This window comes from Carassius carassius, chromosome 6, assembly GCF_963082965.1.
Source record: "Carassius carassius chromosome 6, fCarCar2.1, whole genome shotgun sequence".
Taxonomy (NCBI): domain Eukaryota; kingdom Metazoa; phylum Chordata; class Actinopteri; order Cypriniformes; family Cyprinidae; genus Carassius; species Carassius carassius.
Window position 1 is genome coordinate 36,635,108 of NC_081760.1, and position 25,580 is coordinate 36,660,687.

The 25,580-nt window shown below is 37.6% G+C and overlaps 2 protein-coding genes across 8 annotated transcripts in view; one reads left to right on the top strand and one right to left on the bottom strand.

The window, feature by feature from the left end:
* Positions 1-330: 330 nt before the first annotated feature.
* nthl1 (nth-like DNA glycosylase 1) lies at positions 331-3,615 on the bottom strand. 2 transcript variants are annotated; one of them, XM_059552938.1, is made up of 6 exons: positions 3,078-3,615; positions 2,606-2,877; positions 2,364-2,534; positions 2,130-2,289; positions 949-1,054; positions 331-841 (listed from the first exon to the last, which is right to left on the bottom strand). In XM_059552938.1, the coding sequence occupies exons 1-6, from the start codon at positions 3,352-3,354 to the stop codon at positions 478-480; spliced, it is 1,350 nt and encodes a 449-aa protein (XP_059408921.1). In that variant the 5' UTR covers positions 3,355-3,615; the 3' UTR covers positions 331-477. The 2 variants fall into 2 exon arrangements, with proteins under 2 accessions (XP_059408921.1, XP_059408919.1); XM_059552936.1 differs by having other exon boundaries at positions 3,060-3,611.
* Positions 3,616-3,787: 172 nt separating this feature from the next.
* The window catches only part of LOC132142801 (tuberin-like), a 39,781-nt gene continuing 17,988 nt past the window's right edge, over positions 3,788-25,580 (top strand). The window contains exons 1-28 of one of the 6 annotated variants that reach the window (XM_059552933.1): positions 3,788-3,953; positions 4,092-4,134; positions 4,913-5,067; positions 5,145-5,231; positions 5,298-5,408; positions 5,493-5,640; positions 6,053-6,170; positions 6,863-6,911; positions 6,997-7,122; positions 7,225-7,298; positions 10,117-10,243; positions 10,327-10,470; positions 10,552-10,689; positions 11,483-11,586; positions 11,674-11,755; positions 11,826-11,981; positions 12,567-12,677; positions 12,757-12,879; positions 12,971-13,077; positions 13,955-14,108; positions 14,299-14,421; positions 14,523-14,657; positions 15,645-15,834; positions 16,011-16,104; positions 16,618-16,720; positions 16,808-16,902; positions 19,354-19,482; positions 25,203-25,364. In XM_059552933.1, coding sequence (XP_059408916.1) covers positions 4,128-4,134; positions 4,913-5,067; positions 5,145-5,231; positions 5,298-5,408; positions 5,493-5,640; positions 6,053-6,170; positions 6,863-6,911; positions 6,997-7,122; positions 7,225-7,298; positions 10,117-10,243; positions 10,327-10,470; positions 10,552-10,689; positions 11,483-11,586; positions 11,674-11,755; positions 11,826-11,981; positions 12,567-12,677; positions 12,757-12,879; positions 12,971-13,077; positions 13,955-14,108; positions 14,299-14,421; positions 14,523-14,657; positions 15,645-15,834; positions 16,011-16,104; positions 16,618-16,720; positions 16,808-16,902; positions 19,354-19,482; positions 25,203-25,364 — 3,152 coding nt within the window. In that variant the 5' untranslated portion in view covers positions 3,788-3,953; positions 4,092-4,127. Of the gene's footprint in view, positions 3,954-4,091; positions 4,135-4,254; positions 4,336-4,912; positions 5,068-5,144; positions 5,232-5,297; positions 5,641-6,052; positions 6,171-6,862; positions 6,912-6,996; positions 7,123-7,224; positions 7,299-10,116; positions 10,244-10,326; positions 10,471-10,551; positions 10,690-11,482; positions 11,587-11,673; positions 11,756-11,825; positions 11,982-12,566; positions 12,678-12,756; positions 12,880-12,970; positions 13,078-13,954; positions 14,109-14,298; positions 14,422-14,522; positions 14,658-15,644; positions 15,835-16,010; positions 16,105-16,617; positions 16,721-16,807; positions 16,903-19,353; positions 19,483-25,202; positions 25,365-25,580 lie in introns of those variants that run through there. The other 5 variants (XM_059552930.1, XM_059552935.1, XM_059552934.1 and 2 more) reach the window with 5 other exon arrangements.

Below are 25,580 nucleotides of genomic sequence, written 5' to 3' on the forward strand. Positions count from 1 at the left end.
GAATCCCCCAAAATATTAAAGAGCACAACAGTTTTCATCATTGACAATAATCAGAAGTGTTTCTTGAGCAGCAAATCAGCAGGCTAGAATGATTTCTGAAGATCATGTGACACTGAAGACTGGTGTGATGATGCTGAAAACTCAGCTTTGAGCGCAGGAATAAATTACATTTTAGAATATATTAAACTAAAAAAAAGATATTATAGCCAATTTCTTTAAGAAAGTACACTCATATGGAATTCTTTATTGTACTCTGGGCTCACACACACACAGGTAAAAATGATAGTATACAGTTCAGAGCAATGTAAAACTAATACTAAACACAAACACTTTTATGTTTTCCATTTTAGTTGCAATTTATTTGATAGAAAACCTACGGAATGAATCAAAGTGACATGTGTTTTGCATTTACACAGTACTTTGTTGAAACGGATTCGAGGTCCCTGCTGTCCTTTGTGTCCCGTGTGAAGACAGAGCTCAGTTCTGTTGTGCTCCAGCCGTCCCTTTCCTCCTGCTTCTCTTTTTGAGGACAGATGGAAAGTCTTCTTCTGATGTCAGCTGGTTTCCTGGCACTTCCTGTTTGGCTGTGTTCTTCCTCCTCTGAGACAGGGATGTGTCCGCTGGCTCTTCTTTGACCTGTGCTGTTGGAGCTGCTAGTTCGTCATTGGGGCCATTAATGGCAGGTTTAGCAGGGCTGGATTTGAGCTTCTTGTTAGGAGAGGATCTGTGGGCGGAGGGACAGGTGTGCTGATTGAGACACACGGAGCACAGCGGAGCGACGGGCAAACACACCTGCTGCCCGAAACCCACCAGCAGCCAGTTGATTTCACTCCACAGGTCTCTGTGAGAAGAGAGAAGACAGGGAAAAATAGCACTTCAACTAAATTATTGTGATGTTATATTGTAGAGATGAACGTTAGCAACAACAGGACCGAAAATAGAGGTTACCGTGGCAACCACTCCTCGAGCGCTCTCCGTGTTTCCTCTGGTGTCTTGGTCTCCTTCTTGGTCCATCCGAGTCTGTTTGAGATCCGGTGAACGTGGGTGTCCACACCTACACACACACACACACACACAAACACAAACACTTAAAGGGATAGTTCACCTAAAAATGAAAATTTGCTGTTAATCTATTCACTCACAAGCCATTCTCATTTTTGAGAATAAAACAGCATATCAAGGTACACAAAATTAATATTGGTGGTTCCTGAAGATATATTGAGGTCTTATGAAGCGAAATGATTGGTCTGTGCAAGAAACTGAACATTATTTACTAAATTATTACCTGTAATCCAGAGGCCCATGTGACCGGACGAATCATTCTTTTGAACCGGTTCTTTTGGACTGAAGTGTCTGAAACAGTTTGTGACTCGAGCAGCACAGATCTAAAAGTTGCTCAATCAAATCACACTTTCGGACGTCCGACAGTCACTCTAACTTGAAATTTAATTGTGTGTATGTAACACCATTGTAAACAAACGGGTGAATCCGATTTTTGAACCAGAAACAAACTGTCTGAAAGAATCAGTTCACGGAAAAGAATCAGATTTTTCCGTTGTGTGAGGCTCTGGATTACAGGTAATAATTTTGTGAATAATGTTCAGTTTCTCACACAGACCGATCGTTTCACTTCATAAGACCTAAAAATATCGCCAAGAGCCAAGGGTATTCATTTCATGTTCTTTGATATGCTTTGTTTTTATTCTCAAAATCAGGCAGCTGCTGACTTGCATTTTATGAATCACCAAGGACCATGGTTTCAGCTAAAAATCTTCTTGTTCTACTCAAAAAAAAAAAAAAAAGTCACCTACATCTTGGATGGCCTGAGGGTGAGTAGAATGAACAGCAAATATTCATTTTTGGGTGAGCTATTCCTTAAAGGTGAATTAGAAGAGTATAAATACAATATCTAAAACTCAAAAATTAAAAATGATAAAGATAAACTTTAAATTTTGATTTAAAAAAAAGCCTAGTGTGAAAGTGAACAGAGATGGGGAGTAAGAATGTTCTTTGATTTTTCATCATCCATTATGGGAAATCTGTATTTCTGATTGGGTAGAGAAGTTGCAACAATATGATTCAGAACAGACAGATACTGTGTTAAGCCAAAATATACATTTCTGCCCTACCGATTCCTGACACCTGGTTCCAGGCGATGTCCATGGCCAGGTGGGCCATCTTGGGGCCGACCCCTGGCAGACGCATCAGACCCTCCACTGTGTCAGGAATGTCTCCGCCGAACTCCTGCTGGATCAGAGCTGTGGCCTGTTTGATGTACTTCACCTTTGTCTGAGATGAAGTTTGTGAGTTTTTGATTGCTCTGATTAAACATTCATGTATTTGAACACACAAGAGTCATTTACCCTCCAGAAGCCCACGGGGTAGATGAGTTTACCCAGAGTCTCATTGTCCAGCGTGAGTACGGCGTCCACGCTGAGTCCATGCCCACGTAATCTCTGCATAGCGCCAGCCGTCACATGATCTTTCGTTTGACTGGACAGCATTAAGGAGATCAGCACCTGGTAACGACGCACCTGAGAAAAGAACCGAGAATTATGATTGGCTGTCGGTTACTTCAGGGGATCTGCGATTGGTTCTTACTCACCTCAGGCGGGGCCTCTGTGTCGTAGCACTTCTCTGCTCCCATTTGGTCCACGGGAGCATCCCGTTTGCTCCTCATCTCCCTGATGAATGACAGCTGTGTTCTCCAATCATGCTGCTCCCAGCGCTCCCTCTTTAGCTCCGCCCCTTCCTCCTCTTCATACTTCACCTTCACATGGCCCCGCCTTGGGTTTCTAGGTGACGTCAAAACGGCTTGCCCATCCACTGCTTCTCCTTTCACTTTTGTGGTTGTGTTTTTGCAACTTGACAGAGTTTCTGTACAAAAAAAAAAAACGATTAAAATACATGCATAAATTATATTAAAAAATAAATAATTAAATTATAATTTAATTCATAATGAAATTGTAGATTTTTTTTTAAAATAAAATGAATATAAATTATATTAAATTATATAAAATATTTGGAAAAACATTATTTAAAATAGTTTTTAGCTCCACCTGAGCAGTTCGTCTCACCTGAGGGAGTTTCTGCATGTGTTTGCAGTGGAGCATCAGAAATACTCTGCTCGAGATCTTCTGCTTTCACGTTTGGAGAATCATCTTCTGATTTGATCCCTTGAGCCATTCTGGATCTCAATCTGCGAATTCCTCCTTTATTTACAGCACTTTCACCTATAGTTTCAGTCGCACAAGTGCTTAATACAGCTACTGACTCGGTGAAATATGGAGAGTTCATTCTTTCAGACAAACGATTGAATATATAAACACGTAAATTCCGGACTGGCGCTAACATTAGTTGACATTACCTGACTTTATGTCACAAATATTTCTTCAGTTTTGCTAAAAACACACCTCCTGAATACAACATTCTTACCCTTGCTGTCGATACCGATGTCTGATTCCTCAATGAATCATTCGGTTGAACCGGATCTTTTCAATGAATTGTCTGAATCGCAGTGAATGGATTCGAGCGGATATATACGGAATGATGAACCACTGAGTCGACTATTTGAAAGGGTTCATCCAAAAATAACTGTTCGAAAGAACCGATTTGCGGAAATGAGTTGGACTCTTCAAGTTTTATAAGCGACAATAATTTGTAGTTTCTCAACGCCGCTTGCGCTTGTAACGTAGAGGCGCGCTCGTGGATCTCAGAACTACAATTCCCAACCGTCAGCTGTCACGTGACGTATTTTTGGTGTTTTTGTAGGAAGTCCTTTCCCCTGTTTTAAGCATGACTTCCGGGGGGCAGTAAAGGGGTATGGTGAGAGCAGGAGCAGTTCTGTGGGCTGAGACACTGCGTGACAAATACATGCATGAATCGGGAGCGATTCATTTAGATATTTTAGTTATATGTTCTCGATATCATCCCACCTCCATCTTCCGCAGACGGTAAGTAACAGTGTGTTTGTTTGTTGCATTGGCTTATAGTTTATGAATTGATACTGGTATATTTATTTGCATTGTTTATTTGACCACATCGGAGATTTGCGTGTATTTATACGGTTTATTTGGCTTGTTTATTTTCAGGTGTTGTCTCTGTCACAGTCAGTTGATCCGCTTTAAATGCACGGTTTGTTTTGTGAATGAACTGAACTGAACTGTCACGAGGTGTCAGACTTCTGTGCGTTGTTGTCCTGCCATGTTTTCCTGCCAAAAGAGGCGATATATCAGTGAATTAGACTGTTATTTATGTTAAAGAAGGAGTTGTCAATCTTTTCTGACCCAGGGAGCCACTACCAGACATTCAGCGGCCCTGGGCCCCTCAATATAGGTGTAACTTTTCTTTAAAAAAGTCTGAAATATTAAAACATTAATTTATATTCGCTTAGGTTTTGATCATAATTTTAAAAGAAGACATATTTTGATAGAATATTTAAAAGAGATTATACTAAAATGTACGGAATTCATGATTTATTTGTAATTTTTAAAGAAAATGTTTAACTCAGAATATACTAAAAGACATTTTTAAAAACATCTCTCCCGGAAGAATTTTAGGAATTTGATTGAATTATGATACTATTGTTGTTACTTGTATGTTTTCGTATAGTGAGGCGATTGCTTCTTAAGAAAATTTTTTATTATTGCAAATGATGTATTGAAATCATACTGTTAATGTTGCCAAGAATATAGCCATTGTTGCTGATATGGTGTAAAAAAAATAAAAAAAATAATAATATATATATATATATATATATATATATATATAATTATAGAACTATATATATATAGAGTTTTAGATATAAATATTATTTATAAATTATAAAAAAAATTTTTTACACTTTTTTTTTTTTTGTATTTTCTTTTTAGAGATACTTCAAAGTATCTTTAAAGAAGTATCTCTCATCCAGGGTCTCTCGCAGATGGGAAGATGAACAAACAGCCCAGTAAAGAGTCTCTGCGGGACCATTTCAAGAGGATCTTTGGCCTCGGTCAGGCTCGCTCTCACAGCAAACAGACCGAGAGCAAAGCCTCAGAGTTCATCATCACGCTGGACATCCTGATGGTCAGAAACGCTCCGATCGATCATTCCCCTCATCCATATTGTGTTTCTCATGTAATCTCTCTCTTCCAATCCTTCAGGAACTCACTCCAGAGTACAGCCTGAACCACCGGATCAGAGTCATCAACCAAGTGTGCGAACTCGCCAAATCCAAGAAGTTTGAGGAGGTGAGAGCGTAGAGAAGCTTCTGCTATGTGCAGACGAGCGGATCTAAAGTGTGCTGTGTGTTTCAGCATGCGGTGGAGGCCGTGTGGAAGGCCGTGGAGGACATGATGCATCCTGACCAGCCGGCTGAAGCCCGTCATGCAGTGCTGGTGCTGCTGAGAGCCATTATACAGGGACAGGTGCACATTTTGAACACCTTACGAACCACAATGCATCAATGCGGCGAACAGCACTCACGCTTTCTTCCTGATCTTCTTGTACAGGGTGAGCGGCTGGGTCCGCTCAGAGCGCACTTCTTTAAGATTGTTTTGGACTATCAGCCCTGTAATGAAGATCTGGCCGAGAGACTGGAGGTGTTCAAGGTCCTCACGGAGAACGGGAAAGACATCACTCACCTAGAGGAGGAGATCGGTATGGATCGCACCTGCTGGTGTTCTTTACAGGACCGTTCAGCCAAAACTGAAAATTCGGTCATCATTTATTCACCCTCGAGTTGTTCCATACCTGTATGAGTTTCTGGCTTTTCTAGGCACAAAATAATACATTTTGACCTCGGTAGCCATTCACATCCATAGTATGGGGAAAAAATACTATGGAAGTCAATGTCTACCGGCAGCTGTTTGGTTTTCAGCATGCTTTAAAATATCTTCTTTTGTGTTAAAGAGAATAAAGAAACTCTTTTACTCACCTGTATGACTTTCTGTCTCCGACCTGTGGAACACAAAAGAAGATATTTACACAAACGGCGGAGCTGCTGTTTTCTATATAATGAATGGTTTGTTTAGCATTGAATGCAGATTGTAATGTGTGTTTTCTCTCTTAGCTCGGTTCGTCTTGCTGTGGATGGACATCGGTCTGTCAGCAGACTTCCTGCATGTCCTCGTGAACTTGGTCAAATTCAACTCCTGCTGCCTGGATGAGAACGTCTCCCTCATGGTCCAGTAAGAAAACACACGCAGACGACCCTTTTGAAAGCTTCAGCTTTAATGCTTGAGCTTTGACTTGTAGACACTATATATACACTTCAGTTCAAATGTTTGGGGTCAGTAGGATTGTATTTTTGAAGAAATAAGTACTTTATTCAGCAAGGATGTATTGAATCGATCAAAAGTGACAGTAAAGACATTTTCAACAGATTTCTATTTCAACTAAATGCTGTTCTTGTGAGCTTTCCTTTCATCAGTAAATACAGTATTATGGTTTACACAGTGTTTATATGTAATATTATATGTTTATTGAGCAACAAATCAGTATATCAGAATGATTTCTGAAGGATCATGTGACACTGAAGACTGGAGGAATGATGCTGAAAATACAGCTGCGCATCACAGGACTAAATTACATTTTATAATATATTGAAGGAGGAAACAGTTATTTTTAGTTGTAGTCTTTTGTTCTGTATTTTTGATCAAATAAAAGCAGCCTCTGTGAGCATAAGTGACTTCTGACAAAAAGATAAAAAAATCTTAAAGACCCCAAACGTTTGAATGTTACATTTTATAGTGTAAATTTGTGTATACGTGAATTCAATTTGTTTTATTTTGTCAAAATAGTTAAGGAAAAGCACATATAGGAGAGTTTTCATTCACACATACACGCACACACACTAACATCACTGATTTGTTTCTCACAGGAAAATCTGCCTTCTGTGTAACCGGACGACTTCCTCCACTGATATTGAGGTAAAACAGTGGCCTTTGCATTACCACACAATCAGTGATAGCTGAATGGGTTTATCCATGTGTGTGTGTGTGTGTGTGTGTGTAGGTTGCGCTGCAGGTGTTGGACGCGGTGGTGTGTTATAACTGCCTGCCCTCTGACTCTCTGACGGTGTTCATCATCACTCTGTGCCGAACCGTTAACGTGAAGGAGTTCTGTGAGTCCTGCTGGAAGGTACACTGAGAAATACGGTTGAGTTGAGATGAATATATCACATCATGTGTGTGTGGTGCAGCTCGTAAGCGTGCTCTGACTTCTCTGTTGTTGTGTGTCTAGTTGATGCGTAAAGTGTTGGGGACACACCTGGGTCACAGTGCCATATACACCATGTGTCGGATCATGGAGGAGAGGTACAGGACATTCCTGAAGAGCTCAAAGACAGATCAGTGAGCTATAATAAAATACATTATTTCCACTTTCGTGGTTTAGTTAGTAAGTTTAGTTTAGTTGTTAGTCACGATAGTCTAATAAATAATGTGGGACTTTTTTTTTCTTTTTTTTGCTTTTTGTTTAATACAGTAATTTTAGCAGTTAAATTTTTATCTATATTTCTTATTTGTTCATTTTGTTCTTTAATTTGAATAACTACTTAGAAATGCCTTATATAAATAAAAATTACTGTTGTTAATAATAATAACACACACACATATATATTCATAAATACATTTATCATTATCTTAAATATACACATTTATAAATACATCAAATATATGTTATTTTGAAATTCTTCTTCATAATAATAACAACAACAACAACAACAACAATAATAATAATAAGCAAGCAGCAATTACGGGGCCAAGCACTCCAGCGGCAAATTTAGGAGCTAAGTATGGCATGAAGGACCACACCAAATGCAACAGTGAGCAATTACAACAATTTTAGGATGATTGTAATTGAAATGGCTGAAAAATCATAAATACAACCACTAGTAATAAAATTAAATGGCCTATCACTTTTGACCAACAGGTGGCGCTGTAATCAAATCATTTTGGTGTGTTCTGTGTGAGATGACAAAAACACACAAAAAGTTTAGTGTCAATATGCTAAAGCATTCCAGAGATACAGCCTGACGTGTCATTTTGGCATGATGCCTCAAATTCGTCGCGGTGGTATGCGAAAATGGTTTTGTGTAACGATACAAAATCCATAACCTTTAGTCAGCACAGTCTAAAGATCATCTGATTCAATTTTGGTGAAAATCGGACTAACGGTTGATGAGGAATTTGAAAAAGTAGGTTTACAACATAAATCAAAATGGCGGACAGAAAGTTCAGCTTACTCTGGCATATTTGGTATCTATGTTATCGGCATAAGACAGGGAATATTTTGAGATGAGTTTTATTGCAATAGGCTAATGCATTAAAAGTTATTAGCATATTTATAAGTGTAATTATTCAGGGTTAATGAATGGTTTATTACTCTTGACCAATAGATGGCGCTGTTACCAAATTTATGTGGCATGGTCAGTGTGAGGTGACGATGAACAGGTGGTGACATACAAAGTTTGGTGCAAATATGTCAAAGCTTTTCAGCAATACAGCCTAAAATGCATTTTGGCACCCTTCCAGCAAATTCGTTTTGCCAGCATGGTCTGAAGATGATCCATACCAAATTTGGTGAAAATTGGACTAACGGTCTAGGAGGAGTTCGAAAAAGTAGGTTTTCAACATTGATCAAAATGGCGGACAGGAAGTATAGCCAATTTTGGCATAATTGTATCAATATTCTCGGCATGATCCAAAGAATTTAGGGAGACCATTTTAATTTCAATAGTCTAATATATTCAAAAGTTATTAGCATTTTTGTGATATTTCATTATAACTTTTGACCACAAGTTGGCGCTGCCACAAAACTTTTTGAGTACCTTCAGGGCATGGAGCCGAAGATTTTTGTAATTATTTTCGTAACGATACGATGCTGCGTTCAAAAAATACAGCATTTTAAAACATAATTCAAAATGGCCGACGCCTAAAATGGCTGACACGGGAAAATTGGATATCATTCGACTCAACATGACTCACTGAATCTAAAAAGACCAGTTGTGTAATTTTTGGCCAAACTATTCAGGAGTTATAAGCCAAAATATGCATTTTTCATATCTCCTGACCACTTGGTGGTGCTGCGTCGAAACACTGCAGGTAGTCTCAGTTAATGCTTGTTATATCACATCAAGTATGGTCTCAATATGCTAAACCGTTGCCGAGATATAGCCTAACATGCATTCTTGCGTGCTTTTCGTCAAATTTGTTCACGTGTCACTCGAGAACAGTTGGACGAATCAACTTGAATTCCATAACTTTTTGCTAACATTGTCTGAAGACGATCTGAGCCAATTTTTGTGAAAATCAGACTAGCTGTCTAGGACGAGTTCGAAAAAGTAGGTTTTTTGAAAAATTGAAAATAGCGGAAAAAAACTAAACCTTGAATTTTGGGGTTCATTCGATTTGGCATGAGCCAAGGATTCAGAGGAAAAAAGAATTTCCATTTTCTGGCTTAGGGTTCAATAGTTGTTAGCATAAAAATATTGAAACTTTGGACAAGTGGTGGCGCTAGAGAGTTGGAGTTAGGGACTTCAAATTTGCCATAGTTAATGTTGGGACTGTCCTCTACCAGTGTGCCAAATTATACAACTTTCCCGCAATCGGTTCTATGGGCTGCCATAGACTTGCGGCGGAAGAAAAAAATTACGCTAACGGATACAATAGGTGCCTTGCACCTTCAGTGCTTGGCCCCTAATAATAACAACTATACTTGATAAAAATAAAAATAGTAGTTTTTTTATATTTTAAAAAGGCAGATTTTCACTAGCAATTTTTTGCTTTATATAATTTAAGTTATTATCGATACTACTACTATTAATGCCATCATAATAATTACTTTATTATTAATATATTAATGTGTGTGTGTGTGTGTGTGTGTGTATATATATATATATATATAATAACAATGACAATGATATTGTTTTTTTTAATGTAATAAACATTAATATGTTATATGTTTATATTTCAGTTAATATTTAAACTTTTAAAGGCAGATTTTCACAAACATTTTTTTATCTTTTGTATTGAGATTAAGATTTGTGAAATATCATAAGTGTTGTTATGAACTGCTAAATTGTTGTAAAGTTATCCGTTCTGTTGATCTCAGAAGTGTGTGTGTGTGGTGTAGGGTGTACAGTGAGGACGCCGCTCTTCTCAGGGGTGCTGTGTTTTTTGTTGGGATGGCGCTGTGGGGCGCTCACAGACTTCCTGACCTCAAAATCACGCCCACTCTGGTCCTGCCCTCCTTCTATAAGGTGTCTGCAGATCTGCCTCCAGTCTGTGTTTTCATATACTTCATGAGACCTGCCAGTGTTTGACCTCTGACCCCTGTGCCCAGGCCATGAGCTGTTCTAATGAGGTGGTGTCCTACGAGATCGTGCTGTCGATCTCGCGACTCATCAAGAAGTACGGCCGAGAGCTGCAGGTCGTGACGTGGGACATCCTGCTGTCCATCGTAGAGAGACTCCTGCAGCAGATACAGGTACACACACACACACACACACACTGAGATGTTATATGAGTGTTTATCTCCTGACGCTCTTCAAACATGTGGTGTGTGCAGACGATGGGCAGCCCTGATCTGAAGGTGATCGTTTATGAGCTACTGAGCACCGTGGAGGAGCTGTACGAGCAGAACGACTTCCACGGATCCTCGCAGACACTCTTCAGTCTGGTGGAGAAGTGTGCTGATAAACGCCCCGTGAGTCTGTCCTCTTCTGAAGCCGTCTGGTTTGATTGCCTCTTGTTCAATCCATTCATTCATTTAAATGTATTATTAAACATTAAAATCTATTATTCAATTTTAATTACCTATATATTTATTTGAATTTATTATAACATTTTTATTAAGTATAAATTAAGGATTTTATTCAGGCTAAATTTGTTGTTAATTTAAGGAGGATATTCAGATATGTATTATTAAATTTAAACAAAATTAAAATGTATTATTAAATGGAAATCAAGTATAGATTTATTATAATACATTATTAAAATTAAATTATGTATAAATTAAGATTGACTAAATTTATTACGTTTAAAGAAAGTTTAAATGTGTTTACATTTATTTTGAAATTAAAAATTAAAATAATTTTTTTTACATTTATTTAAATTCATTATTAAAATTGAATTAAGTATAAATTAGAGAGGAAATCAGGTAGAAAATATAAATTTATTTAAACGTATTATTAAATTTGAATCCTAATGTAAAGTATTATGACTTTAATTGAAGTGTACTTTTCAATTCATTATTATAATGAGAATTTCTTTAATTTTAAAGAAAGTATACATGTATTTAAACTCACAACATTTAATTCAAATTAAAAGATATTATTATTTATTTAAATGAATTATATGTTTATTTACATTTATAATAACAATGAATTTAAGTATAACTGAATGAGGATTTCCACATTGACTAAATGTATTATTCAGTGTTAAAAAAAGGATGCATGTATTTAAGTGAATTGTATTATTTTGGTTTGATTGGCCGATAGGATGCGTCTGTGCTGACGATGATTTCCTTCAGAGCTCAGTCCATCCAGCCGGCCAAAGACGGATGGCTGCAGAACCTGCTCAAACTCATGGAGAAGTTCTTCAGGTCCGGTTATTCATCCTATTCATCACTTCATCACACCATTTTAAACCAAACCTTGGCATGACATCTCTCTCTTTCCGTGTGTGTCAGGAATGAGAGCCGTACTGTGATCAGGATCAAGGTCCTGGACATCCTGTCTTTCGTGCTCAGCACAAACCGCCAGCTCTATGAGGTCAGTCCTAAACCAAAGGTGCGTGAGCTCCCCGTTGGTTTTCCTGAATGTCTGTGTTCTGTGTGACCAGGAGGAGCTGATCGAGGTGGTGGTGATTCCTCAGCTGGGTCAGATCGCTGAAGATCGAGATCTGTCCGTCAGGAAACAAGCCACGCAGCTGCTGGTGGATCTGGCCGAGGGCTGCAGCACGCATCACTTCAGCAGCCTGCTCGACATCATCGAGAAGGTACTGCTGCTCGCCGATGATGTCACTAACGGAAGCACAGGATTCCACGCTCTTCAGTTTACATTTAAAATTAAAAAAATAGAACTTTTGCATGGGTAAGGACAAGTAGTTCTGTGGCTGACACGTGAAATAGTTCAGGGTTGGCCAAATCAATACAAAGTTTTTCGATTTTAGGATGAGATCATTCATAAATCATTCAGTACTTTTTCCATTGGCTGCCTGCTCACTTTTATTGTCATGTGTATTTATATATACATAATAAATATACACAGTACTACACACACATATATTACATAAATAAAAGGATTAATCATGATTAACCATTTGACAGCACTAATAAATATATATCTATTGAATTTAAATTGAATATATGAATGCATTTAAATTAAGTATGAATTTATTAACCGTTTAACAGAGTAGCAGTGTTTTCTAGCGATCTGCTGCAGAGGCCTTTTCTCTAAGAGCAAATGATTCAGTCACATGACCTGTTGAAGCAGTTTAAATGTGCATCCATTGGTTCAGTCATTAAATGTGTTTCCATTGTAGTATATATGTGAATGAGACCTGGTTTGTGTGCTCCTGCAGGTCGCTAGTCGTCCGTTAACGTGCTCTCTGGAGGGAGAGAGAGAGCTGTCAGGGGAGTCTCCCATGGAGGACGTGCGCACCGCTATACTGGGTCTGCTGGACATACTTCAGGTACTACAACACCTGCACTCATCAGTGTGATCGTCATCATTCTCAGTGTCAGCTCCAGTGATGCTGTGTGTGTTCTCAGAGTAAACTGTACAGTCTGCCGGCCAGCCACGCCAGCCGAGTGTACGAGCTGCTGATTTCTCATCTGCAGCTTCACTACAAGAACAAATACTACAGTGCCATCGGGAGCTCCATACGCCTCAAGGTCAGACTCTTGGCTGGAGTTAGTCAGCAGCACACTAGACCTCAGTAACCTTCTCAGATCACCTGGACTTCCCTCACTGTTTGTGTGTCAGGTCTTTGATTTCTTACTGATGATGAGGGCAGACTCTCTTCATCATCTGGGTGTCCCTAATAAAGACGGGGTCCTGAGGTTCAGCCCATACTGTCACTGTGACGACGGGTAAGAACAAGCGTGTGTTTGGTGCTGTTTTCTCACATACATTTATTAAGGAGGATGCTAAAGGATGTCAGATTCAGAATATAAATCTATTTAGATTTATTAAAAAAGTTTTAACTGACAATGTTTTAAGTTTAATAAAGTGTGAATTTATGTACAATTATTATCTATTAATTAAAGTATAAATGATTAAGGAGGATATTCAGGTTGACTGTGGTATTCCATTTAAATTAAACTAAAATGCGTTTTTAAATGTAATGTACTATTCATGTGTATAAATGTATTAAATGTATACTTCCTTTAATCTTACTTTATTTAAATAGAATTGAAATGTATCATTGCATTTAAAAAGCTTTAAATGCATTTACATTGTAATTAAATGAGAAGTAAACGTTCAATTAAATTTAGTTTCAATAAATTTAGTTTTAAATACAATTAACAGTGTTAATTATTATGGAGTACAGTTAGATTGACTGACTAAATTTGTTATTAAATTTAAATAAATTATAAATGTGTGTGCATTGTGCATCTGTGTGTGTATAATTTATATAAATTTAAGTTACGTACAAATTATTAAGGGGGATATTCAGGTTGACAAAATTGTATTATTAAATTTAAACAAAATATTTCATAATTTAAATGAAGTATACATTTAATTCAGTTTATTTTTTAAATTAAAGTATAAATAAAGCTTGATGTTCAGATCGATTATATTTATTACAAAATTTTAAGAAAGTATAAACATGTTTACATTTATTTTTAAAATGTATTATTAAATTTAACTGTATACATTTATTTACTTTTATTTTCAAATTGAAATGAAGTACAAGTTATTAAGGAGAGCAATCAGACTGACTAAATCTCAAATGTCTGGTTTCAGAGAGTCGGAGAAAAGAGTGACTGATAAGAAGCCGACAGGAAGTGTGTCTCCGCCGACAGGAAGTCCCACACCGGCGGCTCCGCCCTCCTCCATACGCACGGCCTATCTGCCCTACAGCCTGGCCTTCAGCGTGCTGCTACAGTGTCTGAAGATGGTACACAATCACACACACAGCTCTTCCCTTTAACATTACTCTGACAACACCATGGTATATTGATGGTATCGTGGTACTGTAATCATTTGTTTAAACATTACCCTGTGCTTTAGCATTCCTTGAACATATAGTTGTAATGCAACACAATCTGTGTGTGCGGTAAAACACAATCTGTTTGTGTGGTTTGCAGGAGACTGACTGGAAGGTGCTGAAGCTGGTTCTGGATAAGATGTCCTGCACCATCCAGTACAAAGTTCTGATCCTGACGTCACCCTGCAAAATCGATCATCTGTGCTCGACCCTCTGCTCGACGGTAACAAACTCTACACACTTAGAAAACAGAAACTGGGTAAGCTCTAGAAGCAGGTTAATGTGTGTGTGTGTGTGTGTGTGTGTGTGTGTGTGTGTGTGCAGGTGACCGACCGTCTGATATCGGAGCGACTGAAGAAGACTCCTGATGGATTCTCCCTCACTGATGTTCAGCTCGCTGTGGTTCCTGTTCTCACCGCCCTCACCTCGTACCACAGCCACCTCGAGCAGTCCCGACAGGTGACACAGACACCTGGGCCTCGCTGGCCAAAGAAGAGCATAGTGGGAACATCTTCCTTTTAGTTTTGAAGATAAAGGTTTAGCTGGCAATTTGAGTTCGGGCTGTTTTCTAAACTCTAGTGATTTGCCCATCTAGAGAGCATCATGAACAAAACTGCATTCATTCATTCAATTTTCATGTGTTAACTTGCACGTTACCTTAAGTTAAATTAAATGAATGTATTTAAGTGTATTATTACATTTACATTGAATATAAAATTATTTAAATGTTAAATTACACTTAAATTATAAATGTTTTGCTTAAATAAGATTCTAAATGAAATATGAATTTATTTAAATGTGTACGTACTTTAAATGCAACGTTTATTTAAATATTTATAGTTTGATTTAAATGTGCTCTATTTAAGTATTATTAAAGTTAAATGAAATATTTGTAAAAATTGTATTAAATTTAAATTAAGTACACAATTATGTAGATTTATTTTTACGTTTATAGTAAGTATAAATTTCTTTAAATTCGTTAAATTTATTACATTTATTAAAATGTATAAAATTAAATAAAAACATTTAAATACGTTTTCCAATTTAAATATACAATTAAATATACATTTATTATTAAGTTTAAAGCATACATTTGTTAAAGCGTATATTAATATAAATATTAATATTGATTTATTTTAATGTATTGTTAAATTTGAAGTACACATTGAAATGTATTACTACATTTAAATTAAAAATGTTTATTCAAACCTTTTATTAATTTAAATAAAGTTTACATTTAATTTAATGTATTATCAAATTGAAACTAAATGAAATTAAAGTGTATTATTAAAGATATCTATTACATTTAATGTAAGAAAACATTTACCTAAATGTATTACTTATTCTGTTGGCAGCAGATGTCTGAGCAGACAGTTCAGGGGGTGATAGTAGCCAGTCCTTAATGTGGGTAAGTGTGTGTGTGTGTGTGTTCTGCTGCTGTCTCAGAGGGAGCTGGTGCAGTGTTTGGAGAAGGGTCTGATCTACCGCTGTGCTAAGCAGTGTGTGGTGGCTCTGACCATGTGCACCGTAGAGATGCCCGACATCATGATCAAACTGCTGCCCGCCCTCATCGTCAAGCTCACGCACATCTCGGCAACCGTTGCCATGGCCTCGCCCATGCTGGAGTTCCTGTCCAGTGAGTGCAAGCCCGCCCACTCTCACATTCTGACCAATCAGAGCCGGCCTCTCTCACTCTGACCAATCAGAATATAGTATACATTCTACATTTAGGATACAACCACAGCATAACATCAGCTCTGCATCAAACACAGCTCAAGTTCTGATGCTTTGTCTCGTCTCTCTTTCTCTCAGCATTAGTGCGGCTCCCACATCTGTATGCTAACTTCGTAGCTGAGCAGTATGTTAGCGTGTTTGCCATATCATTGCCATACACCAACCCCTCAAAGTGAGTATGGTCTCACTCACACACACACACACACACACAGACACACACACACACACACACACAGATGTGTATATATTAACTAGATATTTGACTACTTGAGATTCATTTGTAATGTTACAAAAGATTTGTATTTTAAATAAAGGCAATGTTTTTAACTTTCTGTTCGTCAAGGAATTTATCAAAGAGTTTCCACAAAAAGATGAAGCAGCACAGTTGATTTTAACACTGATATTAATAATAAATGTTTCTCAAATCAGCATAATCAGAATCATTTCTGTGTGACACTGAAGACTGGAGGAATGATGATGAAAATTCAGCTTCACGTCACACGAATAAATTACATTTTACAATATATTCACATAAAAGACATTTATTTTATTCTGTAATAATTTTTCACAATATTACTGATTTGACTAATTAAATAAGTGCAGCCTCTGTGAACCTATGAGACTTGAATATTGAGTCGAATGATTTCAAATGATGTGTGTTCTTGTTTTTCCTCATTCTCTGTAGGTTTAATCAGTACATAGTGTCTCTCGCCCATCATGTGATCGCCATGTGGTTCATACGCTGCAGACTGCCTTTCAGGAAAGACTTCGTTCAGTACATCACCAAGGTGGATGATGGGATTGTTGGGCTCGTGTGTTTACAGACTGGCTGATCTGTTGTTCCTGACATGAAGTGTGTTTTTATGTGTGATTAGGGTCTCCGTTCAAACGCTCTCCTGCCGTTCGATGACACTCACGAGCAGAGCAGCTTCAGAGCGCGCAGCACCAGCCTGAACGAGAGGCCCAAGAGGTACACACACACACACACACACACACACACACTCACACTCACTCACTCACTCACACAGGGCTGGATCATTGTGTGACTCATGTTAGGTTTTGCTGTGGAAACAACTCAAAACATGATTGTCATTCAGGCACCAATCATTGGTTCATTTATTTATTTTTGTCGGTAGTGTTGTGATTTCTGGCTTTATGTGTCTGATTATGTCAGAACATCCACTCACAGATGCTAGTTTGACTGTGGGACGTCTCTTTTGCTTATTTCAGTCTTATCGGTCTCATTTATTTCTCTTTCTCTCATCATCTGTCTCAGTGGTGACTGTTTCTCACAGGCAGACTGTCACATCCAAACCATTAACAGGTTCATTGATGAATGACTGTTTCTTCAACTACGGCCACTTTAGGTCCCAGGGATTGATTTTTATTCAGACTTACAGATTTGGACTTTTTTGCTATATGAAGGTCACATTAAACCTGAAGATTTTTTAAAGAAAGACATTTTAAATTCCTTTTATGGATTTATGTTTTTAATTTTTATAAAAAAAAAAAATATAAATATAAATAATATAAATAATATTTATTTTGCGAAAGCTATGGCTTTTGCAAAATGCTGTATATTTATAAATATATTTTTAGATATTTTAAAACATTTTTTGTGCCTTTTTGATAAAACTGTAACATTGACAGTCTGAACATGTTAAGTATGCGTAAAATGCTCACTATGTTTTTTTGGTAATTTTATTAAAAAAATCAATAAAATGAAACATCAAATTTCCTCCACAGAATTATGATGAATTATGATTTGAGATGTGATGGAAATGACGCTATAGTGCAAATGTTTGTGAGGGTTCATGAAAGCAGTGTGTTTATCAGCAGTTAAACCTTATAGTTATTAGTGTGCAAATTAAATGAACGAGTTTAAAATGTGTGTTACATTTCTAAAAAGACTAAATATTCCCATAGTTGAAGAAACATCTGAATACAAACAGTACACACATCTCTAAAACGGTTTATATTTAATAATGAGTCAGTGTCCCATCCTGTAATAGTCCAAATAACTAGTAATATAATGTCTAAGAAAGGGACCATAAACCTAGAGGTTAACAGTCCTGCCTACTAACATCTGGATTTGATTTCTTTCCTGTTCCCTATTATTTCCCCTTTATTTCTTATTATATCCCTTTTTTCTACTTCATTCATTCTCTGGTTCCACTTTTCTGCATTTCACATTATGTACTGGGCGTGAAAACAAGCCACTATCCCATAATCCAGGAAATTTCCATGGTTACTTCTTACTAAACCATTTTCTCATTGTCCTGATTCTGTATTCAGGTTCATTTTCTGTGGTTTGTCCTGTCATCCAGACTGGAGCTTTAGATGACAAGCCGGAAAAAGAGAAAGATCCGCCATTTACATGCACAAGAATATTCAGACATTTATGAAAATAGTCATACAAATCAACTTTAGACTCTCTGTTTAAATGAATTAATTTACTGAATACGGATGTACTGGGTCACAGGTTGATAAGAAAGCTTATAATTGCATAATGTTATATAAAATAGATATTTTAAATAAAACAATATTTCATTTGTTTAGATGTATGCCATGCGACTATTAACCAACATCAGGAGACTGAAAATGCTAATGTGTTTTGTTAAATTATTAAACATAAAATAATATTTTAGGTCAGAGGCAGGCAGGTTAAAGCTAATTTCAGGATCAAGTCTTCACCAGAAAACCAATATTAATCTGATGTGCATATAAACATGGTTCATATTTAGATTTTCTTGTTTTCCACGCCTTATATTCTCTGTTCCAGTTTCTAGTTTCACCTCATCCAGTCATTTATTTGTGTTTAATTTTGCTGTATTAAATCACCCACATACACATGATCATATCACTCATTTCCTATTGCTATTCATTTCCAGTATAATGATCATAGCAGTGTCTGAATGCTTTTTTTCTTCCCTGAACCAGTATTTTTGTGCTCTCTGATGAGTTTTTCATTTATTTTCTCCTCTTTCATTCCTTTGGTAGAATGCTGACAGTATATTGCTTACTTAATGCCTTGTTGTGTCTCTTTTGATCTTTTTTATGCTGTTTCTCCTTCCAGTTTTCTGTTTCCTCCTTTATTTTTTGTTTTTAAGTGTCATCCCTGTTTTCTGGTTCTCGTGTGCACTGCTGACCAAGTTACTTTGTTTTTCTTTCACATCCTTATCTGACCCCTCCCCCCTCCTCTGATTGGGCCATGTGTGGTGGGCGTGGTTTGGGGGGGTTGCCGACACCTGGGATTCGTCACCTGTGATTGGTCGCTGGCCCCTTTCGTGACACTCCACAACCAATCGCACTCCCCCATCCACCCATGCTGACATGGTTAAAATGACCCAAATTCTCCCCAACCCTCCCTGGTCACGACGTTATGCTGACGCACACCTGGCCTCGTTTGCCCTCGGGGCAGTTTGCGGACGACCAAAGTGGCGAAGCAAGGCCCAAGCGCAAACTCTCCCGTTAAAGACCTGAAAGATCTGTCGGCCATGGACGCCTTCCGCTCCCGAAGCATCAGTGTGTCCGAGCATGCGGTGCGCAGGTAGAGCTTTTTTGGTCACCTCAAAACTCAACAGCCGATTGATATCCCTGCTTTCCTTTTCTGTATGCAGGGTCGGTGGGCGGGGCTTGGACATTTGGGGCGGGGCATTTTTTTGGCGATGCAGGGTGGGCGTGGACATCTGGTTTGGGCTCATTCTGATTGGGCTGGAAAGGGTGCATGCTGGAGGAGGGTTTTGTCATTTTCTTGCGTTTCATTGATGGTAATGCTGATGCATGCGCTGAGCCTTGCGAGCATCTGTTTTGATTTCAGCTTAACCCCGTTTTGTATTTGCTTTTACCATGCTTATTGTGTGTGCTGTGTTTTTTCAGCGAACAAATTGCTTTACTACAGAGCCCCTAAAGGGACATTGCAATTGGAAAAAAAAAAAAAAATTGATTGAATTTTTTTTTTATGCTTTTGTGTTTGCCATTAAAACTTTTGAGTCTAAGAAGCTTTGCGTTTTATTTCAGTGCTTTTGCGTTCTCGTGCAAAACTTTAGTTCCTCCAAGAAACTTTGCATTTGCTTGCAAAACTTTTTAATTCACTGGTAACAACAGTTGCGTTATCTAAAAAAAAAAATTGCTCATGAAATGTTTGCGATTAAATAATGAGCTGGGAGGAGAAACAATATTTCTGCGCTTTTGCGAGCAAACAAAGTTTGAAAGTTTGAAGAAACTGTGCTATATTTCAATGATTTTGCATCGTCTTGCAAAACTTTAGTGTACCCTCAAGAAACTTTACATTCTCAAAAATTGCTAAATTATTATGTTCCTCTGAAAAATTTGCATCAAAATATATCCCATCCCATCTTTTCAACATCTCCATGTCCCTTGAGGGGTTCTGTACCGCACACAGAAAGCATGCACAATTGAAAGTATGCGAAAGTATGCGAAAGTAGCTTCTCTGTCTTTTTTTTGTTTTTTATGAATTTCAGCTCCCAGTCACTGGGGGCGCACTCCACTTGCTCAGCTTGCTGCCTGTCTGGGCCTGTTTTATTCACATCATATTCACACATTCTTTACACATGATCCAGGTACAGTATTCATTCATGTTTATCATACTGCGTTTTGAATCATGAACAAAAAGTTGCAGAATAATAAGCTGCAAACATGCTGAAAATTTTTCACTGACACCCTCTTCAAATGCTGTTCCTCCATGGTTTGTTTTCTACCCAATAAAAACAGAAATTCCCTTCTTGTATGAAACAGTTACACTTTTCCCATATGACAAAACACAATGTGTTGTTTTCCATGCAACAAACTTTCCCTCACAGTTTTGTTTTCAATTGCATATATTGATATGAAGTCTAAGCACCACGTGCTTCTGCTACTGAACTCATTAGCATATTGCAGCACCGCTTACAACCAGCAGAGGATAGCCTAGCATCAAACAATTGACAGCTGCATCCTGGCAGATGGGGAGACATTTAGAGTAATATTTGCCTTCGAATGTCTGTGTTTTATTAACCCTGTGCATCTAATTACCATAAAACCTATTAATCAGTTCAGTGCCTCCAAGTTACAGGACGTTAATGAATAGAGCATCTGTTATTAGCAAACACAGGGACTTCATCCGGCATATTTGTTTTATTATCTAGTATCTTTTCAGATTACCTTGCCATTGGTTTACTAATTACCTAAAGTATTTCTGTGCCAAGGGCTCTGATTTGGGTAATTTCAAGGTTGCTCGTTATGATGTAATGGCATTCTTGGTGACACTGGCGGAAAAAGGGAGCTTATAATGTCTAACTTGACTTAAATTAAAGCGATTTGACTCTTCCTGTTCTGAAAGCCAATATGAAGAAAATATACGGCTTTAGTTTTGCATTTTTAATGGGATCAACTCATAAAAAGGGAAACTTTTTCATTACCCTCTCTGAAAAAATCAAACACTAATTGCTATCGGGTGAAGATTTGTACTGCAGTCACTATTCCACGCATTTATATTCAGCTCTGTCATCGCTTAATGCATTAATAGAGTAAAATTACATCGACAAAGACATCAACAATCATCCGACTGCGGCAAACAGAGATGATTGAGGGCTTGATGTGCATGTGAAGAGCAGGTGAACAGTGAAATGTTTTCTCTGTGTGACACAGCAGTGCTACAAATTGTTAAGAGGATACCATAATTTTTATAAAAGGGTTTAGTATTATGCTCAGCTGTACTGGACGCCCAGGATTCAGAGACTTTATGGACATTGGAAAAACATTACAGATTCTCGGTTTGATTTAAATATTTGAAATTGTATGCATTTAAAGTGCAAACAGTTCTGCAGAATTTGAGGCGTCCACTTCAGCTGAAGAGTTGCTCAACGATCACATGTAAAGACACAAACTGGGACTTTCCTGTCTGCGTGAGTTGGTTGTGTGTGTGTTTATGTGCTGAATGGCCCTGTTGACAGACGCTAGCATGATTTGGTTTGGTGTGGTGTTTGAGGCTCAGGTCGGTTAACCAGAAGGTTATTGGATCGAATCCGGTGAGGAAAAAGTCAATTGTGCCCTCGAGCGAAGCAGCTGAAGGAATGCTTCAGATTGAGCTAATCTCTGTCGACAGCGTTGGTCAATTACTACAGAAAATAACTCTGACCCTTTTACCAGGCTGTGTTTACAGTAACACACTTTCAGTGGAAGTGCACAGGGTTCATTCACTCTTGGGGTTTAAATGCATTGTGCTGCTTTTTTTTTTTTTTTTTTTTTACAAAAGGAAAGTAAGTGATTCTTTCACACTAGTCTCATGTTAAAAAGGCTGTGTTAAATGTAATGTCTATTACCTTAAAAGTATTACTTTCCCGTATTTATTTAAATTGTATTGTTACTGTGGAAAAAAAGAAAGTCGTTTTTTTCCCCTTTAGTGGAGTGACAGAAAAGCACAGGGAGAGGAAGGCCAGACTCAATCCTGTGTCCCTGCTTGTGAGATGTTATGAAGACAGAATATAGTTTTTATTGTGATGGTTTATGAAGCGTTGGATGACATGGGTCACACTGACACTCGTCTGCATGTTCCTCATCTCTAACGCCCACATATCCTCCACATTCATCCCTTGTTCCCTGTTGAGATGAAATGAAAATGGCCTTTTGTTGATGAAATGCTCATGTAGTTTGGCTTTTTCATACCTCAGTTCTAGAAGCCCAGTACTAGACGTGTAATTGTCATCATGATTCAGGGTGGCTGCTCATGTGTTGCAAGGTGTGATGAGGTTCTGGATGGTTTTTAGTGAGCTAATTTAATCTTGAAAGTATTTTTGAGGGGCTGTTTAGCACACACCGTTTGGCCGACAGTCACCAAAATTCCTCCACATATAGAGCTCATCAGACTGAACAACGTTTGTGGTAACAGCCAGCGCTCCTCCCAACAGGAAGTCAGCTATTCAGAGTTTTGTGAAACGTGCCTGCTGTGGAATTTGCAGTACTTCTCCTAGGGTTTTCATCCGATCTACGCCACAAAACTCGGTCAACATGACTACAGGACATTAGGGATGCAAAATATTTTTCCAGCATTTATTAATCTCTGTTAATGTTTGTTAATCTAAAAAAAATTAATAAAAAAATGTAAGATTAATAAATGCTATATAAATATTTTCATGGTAACTAATAAAGTTAATGTTAAAAATGAAACCTTATTGTTGAGTGTAATCAAAGTTTTATATACTGTTCCCTTTGTTTATGTGTGTGTTTCACACTCTTGATGTGATAGTGTAACCCTTTCATTGCTGTAACCCTTAAAACCAGACGTTACTGTAAATGCATGTGCCCACTGTGCACTGTTTTCCTGATGTCACCGGTGGCTCGGGCCCGCCATCGCTGCTTGCAGCTGTATTATTATATTGTTTTCATGTTTTAATTTTATATTTTATTTTTATTATTATTTTGAAATCGCCCTGTGTTTTTCGTTGTATAGTGTTCAGAAAAAAAACTGCTGAGTAGTTCTGCTTCATTGTCCGTCTGGATTTCTCCTTATGCATCTCATCACACATAAGAGCGTTAAGGGAAATTTCTGATATCTTTTATCCAGCAAGTAAAAATGTTACTCCTCGGCAACACTGTTTGGCACAAACAGGTGTGTGTGCGCTCTCAAGGACTGTGGCCTTTCTTGTGTGTGTCGTGTTAATGAGTTCACCTGTGCCTGTTTGTCAGGGTCAGGGAGTCGATGTAGTCGTCAGAAGCACTTTGGCTCAGCAGCGGTGTGTGTTGACTTGGGTTTTTGTGTGTGTGTCATCTGACTGTATGGAGATGGTGAGGGCTTGCTTGATCTCCCTTGGGTTGGCATGGTTACAGAAGGGCAGGATGCTGATACCCGTCTTAGATTAATGCCATCACCTGGATAATCACACGGCTCTCCACAGGTGTGTGTGTGTGAGTGTGTGTGGATCGCAAGCTGGCAGCTGAACTTTTCTAGGGGTGTGTGTTAAACAGCTCCAGATTTGTACGCATTACAGTCCCAGTTTTGTGTCACTACCTACCTAGTTAAAAACAGATAAAGGAATCCTTCACTCAAAAAATGTTAATTCTTATTCATGCATATTCCTACTAATGCAACACGTGAACGAGGTTTATAGTGAACAATTATTTAAATTTCTGTAGGTTCCAGCATTATTTTATTTCTATTTATTATATATAATTATCGTTTTAGGAATATTGTACCGTAGCTTTTATTTTTTCATTTAAGTTTAAATTTAATAGTAATTATTTATAATTTTGTTATGTGCTGTTGCTTTTAACTAATTGTTTGTTTGTTTGTTTGTTTATTGGTTTAACTGAATTTCATTTGGTTTAGTTTTTTTTATTTTTTTATTTCCAGTTTGTAATTTCAGTGCTTCAGTTGGTTGTCAAGACAACATTTCAAAATTTTTCCCAGTTTTTATCTAATATTTGTATAACTTTATTTCAGTTAACAATTTGTATTTTTATTCTGCAAAAATAATAAATAAATTGATTGATTAATTAATTAGATTAGCACGAGTGTTATTTTAGTATTATTTATATACCAGTATATATTCATTGTTTGATTTTGCTTTTTTATATTTACAGTATTCATTGTAATTTTAGTTTTACATTTAGAAATTTTATTTGCCATATTTGTTATTATAGTTTTTTAATATATATATCTGTTTAGCTTTCATTTATTTTCAGTTTTTTCGTTTTAGAACTTCAACTTAATTTACTGCTTATTTTACAATTTAATTTCTTTTTGTTTTCATTTTAGTTTTAGCAGATTTCAGTTTTATTTTAGTTTTGGGTAACAAAACCCTAGAGAGTGTGTAATCTTTGGGTGAACTATTCCTTTAAGCAAAGAAAACTCACATAGTACCTCTAATTTGATTAATTAAGGAGTGTGATTCTGTGTTTTAAGTGCATGTGTGTATGTTTGTTTTTGGTGGGCCACTTCAGCTTCATTTAACATCTGCATCTGATTTATTACCCGCTGACACTCTGGCATCTTAACATCTTCACAAACACACTCACACACTCTCCTCTCAAGCTTCACACTGTGTTTTAACCAGCAGTGACAAGTGGAAAAATGTAGACGCTGATCAATTCCAATCCAGACAAGCATAAATACTGTGTAGCTCCGCCCACAGTGAAATATTAGAATCTGAATCAAATGAATCTGACTGACTGAACTAGTACCAGAATCTGACCTCCAAGCCAAGTGGTGCACTCTGCCCTCTGTGACCTCTCCTGATGCCTGTGTGTGACCCCTGACCCCGTCCTGTGCAGGATGCAGATGTCCAGCACCACCTGCAGCCTGGGCTCGGCTGACGAGAACGCGTTGATGCAGGAGGACGACGCGCTGAAGACCGTCCACCTGGAGCTGACGGAGACCTGTCTGGACATGATGGCACGATACGTCTTCTCCAACTTCTCTGCGCTGCCCAAGAGGTGATGCCTGTTCTCTCTAGACTTTACTGTACTTTTGAATTCAGAGCCCTAACAGTTGCAGTTGAATATCAATATTTGATTAGAAAAGCCGTAAATTAAAAATGTTACGTTATCATGTCAGATACGCCATTGAATCAGGAGACATGATCCTTATATATTTTATATGAAAATAAAATGTAATATTAATAGCATTAAATTAATGCATTAAATTGATTC

Excerpts from the sequence above, each read along its gene's own strand:
- nthl1 (XM_059552936.1), bottom strand. The coding sequence starts at position 3,354 with ATGTTAGCGCCAGTCCGGAATTTACGTGTTTATATATTCAATCGTTTG. Across the intron at positions 2,535-2,605 it reads ACACAGAGGCCCCGCCTGAG|GTGCGTCGTTACCAGGTGCT; the intron begins GTGAGTAAGAAC and ends TTCTTTTCTCAG. Across the intron at positions 2,290-2,363 it reads ACCCCGTGGGCTTCTGGAGG|ACAAAGGTGAAGTACATCAA; the intron begins GTAAATGACTCT and ends ACTTCATCTCAG.